We start from the raw sequence: 10805 nt of genomic DNA, 5'->3' as shown, positions 1-10805 counted from the left end.
AAACTGATACATCCACTTTGGAAAACAACTGCATGACTAGGTATTTATCCAAGGGATACAAGTGTGCTGCTTCGAAGGGACACATGCATCCCAGTGCTTATTGCAGCACTATCAACAATAGCCAAAATATGGAAAGAGCCCAAGTGTCCATCGATGGATATATAGATAAAGAAGATATGGCGTGTGTGTGTGTGTGTGTGTGTGTGTATGGTGAAGCATCACTTGGTGTGTATATATATATATATATATATATATATGTATATATAGGTATGGCGTGTATATATAGATATGGCGTGTATATATATGTATATATAGATATGGTGTGTATATATAGATATGGCATGTGTATATATATATATATATATATTGAAGTATCACTTGGCAATCAAAAAGAAAGAAATCTTGCCATTTTAAACTATGTGGATGGAACTGGAGGGTATTACACTAATTACACTAAGTGAAATTAGTCAGAGAAAGACAAATATCATATGACTTCACTCATATGAGGACTTTAAGATATAAAACAGAAAACATAAGCAAAGAGAAACAAAAATAATATAAAAACAAGGAGGAGGACAAAACATAAAAGACTTAAATATAGAGAACAAACAGAAGGTTGTTGGAGGGTTTCTGGGAGGGGGACATGGTCTAAATTGGTAAGGGGCATTAAGAAATCTATTCCTGAAGTCATTATTGCACCATATATTAACTTGGATGTAAATTAAACAATAAATAAATTGGAAATAAAGGTGTTAGCCATTCTAAATGTTTATGCCCCCAATTTGAAAGCGCCCAAACACATAAATCCACTAATCACAAACATAAGCAATCTTATTGATAAGAACACAGTAGTTGCAGTGGACTTTAATCCTTCACTTATAGCAATGGACAGATCATCTAGACAGAAAATCAATTAAGAAGCAATGGTCCTGAAAGATACACTGAATGAGATGGACTTCACAGATATATTCAGAACTATTCATCCAAAAGCAGAATACACATTCTTCCTGAGTGCACATAGAACATTCTCTAAGATAGATCACATACTGGATCACAAAATAGACCTCAATATATATAAAAGAATTGAGGTCATACCAGGCATATTTTCAGGTCACAATGCTAGGAAACCTAAAATCAACCACAGGAGAAAATATGGAAAACCTCCAAATGCATGGAGGTTAAAGAACATCCTACTAAAGAATGACTGTGTCAACCAGGGAATTAAAGAAGAAATTTAAAAATATATGGAAGCAAATGAAAATGAAAACACAATAGTTCAACCCTTTTGGGTTGCAGCAAAGGCAGTCCTAAGAAAAAAAATACATTGCAATCCAGGCCTATCTCAAAAAACAAAAACAGAAACAAATCCCAAATACAAAATCTAACAGCACACCTAAAGGAACCAGAAGCAGAACACCAGAGAAACCCCAAAACCAGCAGAAGAAGAGAAATAATAAAGATTAGAGAAGAAATAAACACTATAGAATCATTAAAACAACAACAACAGTATAACAGATCAATAAATCTAAGAGCTGGGTTTTTTTTTTAATAAACAAAATTTGTAAACCCCTAGGCAGACTTCTCAAAACGAAAAGAGAGAAGCCAAACAGATAAATTAGAAATAAAAAAGCAATAATCACAACCAACACTACAGTAATACAATTATTAGAGAACACTATGAAAAATTATATGCCAGAAAACTGGATAACTTGGAAGAAATGGACAAATTCCTAGACACCTGCACACTACCAAAACTCAAATGAGAAGAAATAGAAAATGTGAACAGACCCATAACCAGCAAAGAAACTGAATCAGTTATCAAACATCTCCCAACAAATAAGAGTCCAGGGCCAGATGGCTTCTCAGGGGAATTCTACCATACATTGAAAAGCAGAGTTACCTATCCTTCTCAAGCTGTGCCAAAAAATAGAAATGGAAGGAAAGCTTTCGGGCTCATTCTATGAAGCCACCTTCATCTTGATTCCCAAACCAGACAGAGCCCCACAAAAAAAAGAGAATTGAAGGCCAATATCCCTGATGACCATAGATGCAAAAATTCTCAGCAAGTTACTAGCAAATAGAACTCAACCAAACATTAAAAGAATATTTCACCATAATTAAATGGGATTAATTCCTGGACTGCTGGGCTTATTGTATATTCCCAAAACAATCAATGTGACACATCACATTAATAGAAGAAAATATAAAAACCATATGATCCTGTCAATAGATGCAGATAAATCATTTGATAATATACAGCATCTTTTCTTAATAAAAACCCTCAAGAAAGTTATGATAGAAGGAACATACCATAACCCCATAAAAGCCATATCGGAAAAGCCCGCAATTAACACCATCCTTTATGGGGAAAAACTGAGAGCTTTCCCTCTAAGGTCAGGACCATGACTGGTAGGTCCACTCTCACCACTGTTGCTTAACATAGTGTTGGAAGCCCTAGCCTCAGCAATCAGACAACAAAATTAAATAAAAGGCATCCAAACTGGCAAAGAAGAACTCAAACTTTCACTTTTCACAGAAGACATGATATTTTACATGGAAAACCCAAAAGACTCCAAGCTGCTAGGACTCGTACATGAATTCGGCAGGGTCACAGGATACAAAATCAAAGTACAGAAATTGGTTTCAATCCTACACACCAATAATGAAGCAACAGAAATAGAAATCAGGAAATCGATCCTATTTACAATTTTACCAAGACCATAAAATACCTAGGAATAAACTAAACCAAAGGTGTAAAAGATCTGTATGCTGAAAACAATAGAAAAGATATGAAAGAAATTGGAGAAGACATTAATAATGGGAAAAAAACATTCCATGCTCATAGATTGGAAGAACAAATACTGTTAAAATGTCAATACTACTCAAAGCAATATACACATTCAACGCAATCCCTATCAAAACATCACCAGCATTCTTCACAGAGCTAGAACAAACATTCCTAAAATTTCTATGAAACTACCAAAGACCCTAAATAGCCAAAGTAATGTTGAATAAGAAAATGTTGAGGCATCACAATTCTGGATGTTAACCTGTATTACAAAGCTGTAATCATCAAGACAGTACGGTACTGGCACAAAACAGACATACAGATCAAAGGAATAGGATAGAAAACCCAGAAATGGACCCACAAATATATGGCCAGCTAATCTTCAACAAAGCAGGAGAGTAGCCAATGGAAAAAAGACAGTCTCTTTAGGAAATGGTGCTGGGAGAAGTGGACAACAACATGCAGAAGAATGAACCTGGAGCACGCACTTACACCATACAGAAAAATAAACTCAAAATGGATGAAAGACCTAAATGTAAAACAGGAATCATCAAAATCTTACAGGAGAAAACAGGACTTTAACCTCAGTTGCAGCAACTTCTTACTTGACATGTTTCTGGAGGCAAAGGAAATAAAAGCAAAAATGTACTATTGGCACCTCATCAAGACAAAAGCTTCTGCACGCACAGGAAACAATCAGCAAAACTAAAAGACAACCGACAGAAGGGAGAAGATATTTGCAAATGACATAACCTATAAAAAACTTACCAAACACAACACCTAAAAAACAAGTAATCCAGTGAAGAAATGGGCAGAAGACATGAATAGACACTTTTCCAAAGAAGGCATTCAGATGGCTAACCGACACATGGAAAGATGCTCAATATCACTCATCATCAAGGAAAGACAAACCAAAACCACAATGAGATACCACCTCACACCTTTCAGAATGGCCAAACAAGTGTTGGCAACAATGTGGAGAAAGGGGATTCCTCTCGCACTGTTGGGGAATTAAAACTGGTGCAGCAACTCTGGAAAACATTAAAAGTAAAGTTAAACATTAAAAATGGAACTACCCTACAACCCAGCAATTGAACTAATGGGAATTTATCCAAAGGATACAAAAATGCTGATTTGAAGGGGCACATTCACCCCAGTCTTTATACCTGTGCTATCAATGAGAGCCAAATTACAGAAAAGAGCCCAAATTTTCACCCGCTGATGAATGGATAAAGAAGACGTGGTTTATATGTACAATGGACTACTACTCGGCAATGAGAAAGAATGAAATCCTGCCATTTGCATCAATGTGAATGCAACTGGAGGGTATCATGCTATGTGAAATAAGTCAGAGAATGACAGAAATCATATGTTTTCACTCATGTGTGGAACTTGAGAAACTTGACAGAAGACCATGGAGGAGGGGGAGGGGGAAAATAGTTTAAAACAGAGAGGGAGGCAAACCATAAGAGACTCTTTAAATACAGAGAACAAACTGAGGGTTGATGGGGGTTGGATAGGGAAGTGGGTTAAATGAATAAGGGGCATAACACGGACACTTGTTAGTATGAGCACTGCCGTGTCATACATAAGAGAGGAATCACTGGATTCTACTCCTGAAGACAAAACAACACTGTTTTTTAATAACTTGAAAACAAATAAATAAATCTTGTGGGTTAACATCTATTGTAATTATAGTGTTTGAAATGCACATTTAACAGTGAATTTTATCTGTAACACATTTACTACCGAGAGAAAAAAATCTGAATAACATTTTCCCATTCCCCTGTCTACAGCTTTCCCTCACATTGGCATAACTTTTGCATCTATTACATTTCTCCTAGTGAAACATCAGGATGTCGTCTAATTCCCCAACCTCTTCATGAGCTGCTTTTTCTCTGCCATTTTACAGACATCAATTGGAAGCAGGCCAATGGTTTAGGAAATCTTTTTTGTGATCTGGGCTTTCAGGCAACAGAGGGAAATTTTGCTCTCTTCTTAAACTGAATTAATGCTTTTATAATGTGCCTCTAGGACTGAAGCTTATTTGCAGGGTTTTTTTTTTTTTTTTCAGTCAGAATGAGTAGCAAGAATCTGTGACAAGTTTCATCCGCTTATGTGAAGTCACGTGTTCAAGAGGCGGAATCCTGTCCAGAATGAGTCTTAACCCGCTTGGGGAACAGCAGGGAAGACGTGAAGGAGCAGCCGCGCCGGGCGGCACCCGCTCCGCTTTTCCGCACCCTGCGGGCTCCTCACTGGTTACGAAGCAGAGCATCAGGAGAACGGTCCCTGGATCACAGTAATGTTCGCCTTCAATCTCTCTTGGAAACTAGTGTGTCTGGGTTGGTAAAACTACTTGTGGGAGGTAAGAGAAAACAAACTTAGATTGATATGGACTGATTCTTCTGGTTTTCTTTCAGAATTCTTAGAATAAATCAAGAGTGTAAATCTCTGCAGAGACATTTATTTCCCTTTTAGCTCTATTATGGAAGATTAAGTCTATTCTCCACTAGAGAGGAGGACATGAAACCATTTCTTGATGTGTGATTTCAGACATTTTGGTCCAGCAGAAATGTAACAGGGAAATGAAGATTAAATTAGAAATGAAGGACTGAAATGCCATACTTTATGCAGGAGGACTGTGCAGATGGGAAGGAATCAGATCTGTCTCTAAATCTCATAGTGTGCATGAAAAATTGTTTAAAGACTTCCAGTGTCAGGATTTTAATAGGCAGAAGGATTTTTCCCCTTCCTGAATTAAACAATGAAGGCCATAGTGGAAATAGCTAAGGAATTAACAGCATGGCACTGATTTTCATTTTCAAAGACTTTTCATTTTTGCTTTCATATAATTTTAACTGAGGTTCTGTCTTATTCAGAAGTCAGGACTATTACACATACCAACTTGTCTGTCGATGTAAATAAGTATTATTTATTTATCTCCCTGCTCAGACATTATAGACCTATAAAGATGTGTGACAGTGTGCAACACATTACAGAGCGTTATTTTTTTTTCTTTTATCAAACTAAGTCAATGGTAGAATCCAGGCTTAAATCACGATTCTTGAAATGCTAATTCTTTGTTGTTGTTGTTGTTGTTTATTTATTTTTGAGAAAGAGACAGAGCATGAGTGGTCAGAGATAAAGACACAGAATCCAGGCAGGTTCCAGGCTCCGAGCTGTCAGAACAGAACCCACGAACCATGAGATCATGACCTAACCCGAAGTCAGAGGCTTAACTGAGCCACCCAGGCGCCCCTTGAAAAGCTAATTCTGAGGTAATCACCAAATGAGTCTCTCAAATTAACTATCTTAGCCAGTATATTCAGTTGCTTCTAAACATGTCTCCTTTCAAATCATGGCCACAGTTTGAGGTATTTTCTTCATAATATCCAGGAAACAAATTTGAAATGTCATGACAAATAGCATATTGAATATATTTGTACTATACAGACACACACAAGGGGGAGATGGACAGCAGTTTGAGATTTGTTAATTTTCAGTATGTATTTTCTCTTAGTTATTTTTTTGAGAGAGAGCAAGACACACACAAAGGGCGAGAGGGGCAGAGAGAGAGAATCTCAAAGCAGGCTCCATGCCCAGCAGAAAGCCTGATGTGGGGCTTGACCCAGGGGCCATGTCCTGAATTGAAATCAAGAGTCAGACACTTAACTGACTGAGCCACCCAGGTGCCACCCTTAGGGGTTTTTTTAGTGTTTATTTATTTTTGAGAGAGAAAGAGAGAGTGTGAGTGGAGTAGGGGCAGAGAAAGAAAGAGACACAATCCAAAGCAGGCTCCATGGTCTGAGCTGTCAGCACAGGGCCCGACACAGGGCTTGAAGTCACGAATTGTGAGATCATGACTCGAGACAAAGTCAGAGGCTTAACCAACTGAGCCACCCAGTCATCCCTGTTACATTTTAATAGAAACTTTCTAAATGTTACTACAGCTTCAGCAGTAAGAAGTTGTACTTTTATACTCAGTGATAGGACATTATGGAGTACTACTGATAATCTGTTCAATTGTTTAAAATTTGGGCAGTTCTAACAACCTCACACAAGTCTACAGGAGTTCTACCTGGATCACACTACTGAATGAGGCTGAGTTTATTACTCCTTAGAATAAAACTAATGTCTTAAATTTCTTTTCACCAAACTGAATGTACCTGTTATTTGTTACTATAAAAACCACGTACTTTCCCACTTGTCTGTCACCTTCTCTCCTCCCATTCAGGCAACTTCAAAAACACCAGCATACATTTTTAATGTAATGCTAACTACAACTTTAAATTAGTTAGTTAAAATGCTAACTAACAACTTTAAGTGATTTTGCACTTCATAGTATGACAATTGTTTTCTTGTTTGAAAATTATGTATAAATATGAGAGAATAGGTAGGTGGTAGATAGAGATAGATGGATACATGGATACACAGACACTTGGATAGACAGGTATTAGGGGAATGCTTTAGGCAGCATGAAGAGAGTGGAGAGCAACAGACATCACACACTCTCTTAAAGATTACAGAGTACCATGGGAGGCTGTTCAACTTTTACCTACATGGTACATTGTAATTTGTTCTCATAACAATCGTAGTAACTAATATTTGTGGAGATGTGCTATTGTTCAAGGAGATTCATGATTCAGTTCACCTTGAGCCCAAGCAGTGTTGTTTTCCTTATTTTCACAATGAGAACTCTGAGCCCAGAAGTGCTCGGTAAGTTGTATGGGAGCAAACACCTAAAGAACTTACAGAGACATGAAGCAAAACTCTTCCTTCCTATGATTTTAGGCTCTGGGATACACTGGCTGGCTGCAGGTCACCCTATTCATGATATATGATAGCAAACAAAAAAAAATGGCTTCAGAGTATCCCTCTTTAGGCAAGAAATATTCAGAACTCGGCAAAAGAATGAGCAGGACTGCAGACCAAGGAGAAGTCCAGAAAAGAAGGGAAGGGCTCCCAGGGCTTCAGATGGGAATGAGTTTCAAGTGTCACACTGGGAGGAGGCCAGGAATCCATGTGTCTAAAGTGACTTCTGAGATGAGAATGAGGCCTCACGCCGGTCCATCCAGGAATCTAGAGAATCCGAGTATTTCTTCAATGCAACAGAAGGGGGCCAGCAAATTATAAGGACATGGATGATGTGATTGATTTCATTGAATCGTGTGACAATGTAAACAAACAAACAAAAAAAGTCTCAATGAAAGAAGTGAAGACAGCTGCCAGAATCTAGAAAAGAGACAATGGGGGCAGCTGGGGGTCTCAGTTAGGTAAGCATCTGACATGGGCTCAAGTCATGATCACAGGGTCTGTAGGTTCAATCCCCACATCTGGCTCTGTGCTGATGGATCAGATCCTGGACCCTGCTTCAGACTGTCTCTGCCCTCTGTCCCTCCCTGCTCATGTTTTTTCTCTCTCTCTCTCTCTCCCCTTCTCTGTCTCAAAAATAAACATTTAAAATCTTTTTTTAGAAAACAGACACTAGTGGTTTAGGTAAGGGTAGTGACTGTGGAAGCTTCTTAAAAGTGAGAGGATAGTTAAAATATAACTGCATTAAAATTTACCATTTTGGTGTAAGTTAGGTATTGAGAAGACAGAAATAAAGATGCCAAGGATAAAAGGCCATGTCTCCTACATAATAAACTGTGACATCAACAGTAGTACTCAGTAAGATATGAAAAAAGAAGAACATTCTTTTCCTCATACTGACACAAAATAATTACAGTTTGACAAAAAAAAAAAAAAGAATCTGTTCACTATACAAGTGAACAAGATTGGTAGAGAATCAGAGGGTCACATCACTTTAGAACCAGATCCTTTTCAAACATCCAAATTTACATGTGACAAATTTCATCCTGAGTTTAAGAGTAAGTCTCCAAGCTCACCTACAAAAAATACATAATATTAAACCCGACACCATAAAAGGATCTACAACAAATACCAGATTACTAAGCTATAATATTTACTTTCACCCATTATTTTTTAATTATTAACATAAATTCTTCCCCTTTTCTTAATTCTATATTTACTTAAATTATGTGGTCTGTACTGACAAATTTATTCTCCTGCTTCTCCTTTCCTTCTTTCTCCACCTGCTCCTTCTCCTCCTCCTCCTCCTCCTCCTCATCTTCATCCCCATCCTCCTTCACCTCTGCTTTTCTCTTTCTAGGATTTGGCCACTGAAGGACTATGGGCCAAAACAATTACACTTCTCTACACGGTTTTATTCTGCTTGGTTTCTCGGACCATCCCAAGCTGGAGATGGTCCTATCAGGAGTCGTCACTCTCTTCTACTTCATTACATGGGTAGGTAACACAGCCATCATCCTTGCGTCTCTCCTGGATGCCCATCTCCACACACCAATGTATTTTTTCCTCAGAAACCTCTCTTTCTTGGACCTATGTTTCACAACGAGCATCATCCCTCAGATGCTCGTTAACTTGTGGGGACCTGACAAGACCATCAGCTATGTGGGCTGTGTCACTCAACTCTACGTTTATATGTGGTTGGGTTCCGCTGAGTGCCTCCTCTTAGCTGTTATGTCCTACGATCGTTTCACAGCTGTTTGTAAGCCCTTGCATTATTTGGTCATCATGAACCCTCATCTCTGTCTCAAGATGATAATCACAGTGTGGGGCATTAGTTTGGCTTTTTCTGTATTATTATGTACACTCACCCTGAATTTGCCTCGATGTGGAAACAACCTTCTGGACCATTTCTTGTGTGAGTTGCCAGCTATGGTCAAGATAGCGTGTATAGACACCACATCAGTTGAAATGTCTGTTTTTGCTTTGGGCATCGTCATTGTCCTTACCCCACTCGGCCTGATTCTGATATCCTATGGCTACATCGCCAAAGCTGTGCTACGAATAAAGTCAAAAGAAGGCCAACAAAAAGCAATTAATACCTGTGGATCTCATCTCACTGTCGTGTCCATCTTCTATGGAACTATTATCTACATGTACCTTCGACCAGGTAACAGTGCCTCCAAAGACCAGGGAAAATTTCTCACCCTCTTTTACACGATCATCACTCCAAGTCTTAACCCTCTTGTTTATACCCTGCGGAATAAGGACATGAAGAATGCACTGAGGAAGCTGGTGGGGGTTGACCACGAATCTAGAAAATCTAAGAAAAACCAAAAGTCATAGAAAAGTATTAACCTGGATAAGGCAATGAAATCCATTTTCTAATTGTCTTGATTTGTTTTCTTCAAGTGCAATTAACACACAATGTTACATAGTTTTAGTTTCAGGTGTACAATGTGATTCAACAATTCTATACATTTATCACTGCTCATCACTGTGCTTTTAATCCCCTTAATCTATTTCAACCATCTCCTCACTTAGCTCCCCTCTAGAAATTACTAACTCCCCATGTTTAAGAGTCTGTTTTTTTTTTATCTCCTTTTCTTTGTTTGTTCATTTGCTTTGTTTCCTAAATTCCACACATGAGTGGAATCATATGGTATTTGTCTTTCTCTGGCTGACTTATTTCATTTAGCATTACATGCTCTAGCTCCAACCATATTATTGCAAGTGGCAAGATCTTGTTCTTCTTATAGTTGAGTAATATTCCATTGTGTATATATACCACATGTGTTTATCCATTCATCTATCTATTGGAACCTGGGTGGCTTCCATATCTTGGCAATTGTGAAAAATGCTACAGTAAACATAGGGTGCATATATCTTTTCAAATTAGTGTTTTTAGTGGATGATTTGGTAATTTTATTTTTAGTTCCTCAAGGAAACACCATATTATTTTCCACAGTGGCTGTACCAAATTGCATTCCCACCAACAGTGCATGAGAATAGTTTCCTTTGACATCAGCCACAGAAATATTTTTTGAAATATATCTCCTCTGACCAGGAAAACAAAAGCAAAAAAACTATTGAGACTACAACAAAATTGAAAGGGTTTGCACAACAAACAATCAACAAAATAAGAAGGCAAACCACTGAGTGGGAGAAGAAATATCCAAATTATATATCCAAAATATATAAAGAACGT

At 37.9% G+C, this 10805-nt stretch overlaps 1 protein-coding gene across 1 annotated transcript; it reads left to right on the top strand.

The window, feature by feature from the left end:
- Positions 1 to 8980: 8980 nt before the first annotated feature.
- Positions 8981 to 9943, top strand: LOC120249089 (olfactory receptor 2W1-like). Its single transcript, XM_039257590.1, has one exon. It carries the CDS (start codon positions 8981 to 8983, stop codon positions 9941 to 9943), a length of 963 nt encoding a protein of 320 aa, XP_039113521.1.
- The last annotated feature ends 862 nt before the right edge of the window (positions 9944 to 10805 follow it).

The sequence above is a fragment of the Hyaena hyaena genome, unplaced genomic scaffold (assembly GCF_003009895.1).
Source record: "Hyaena hyaena isolate Hyena2069 unplaced genomic scaffold, ASM300989v1 scaffold_637, whole genome shotgun sequence".
Classification (NCBI taxonomy): Eukaryota; Metazoa; Chordata; class Mammalia; order Carnivora; family Hyaenidae; genus Hyaena; species Hyaena hyaena.
This window is presented reverse-complemented; position numbering and strand designations above follow the sequence as displayed.

Excerpts from the sequence above, each read along its gene's own strand:
- LOC120249089 (XM_039257590.1), top strand. The coding sequence starts at position 8,981 with ATGGGCCAAAACAATTACACTTCTCTACACGGTTTTATTCTGCTTGGT.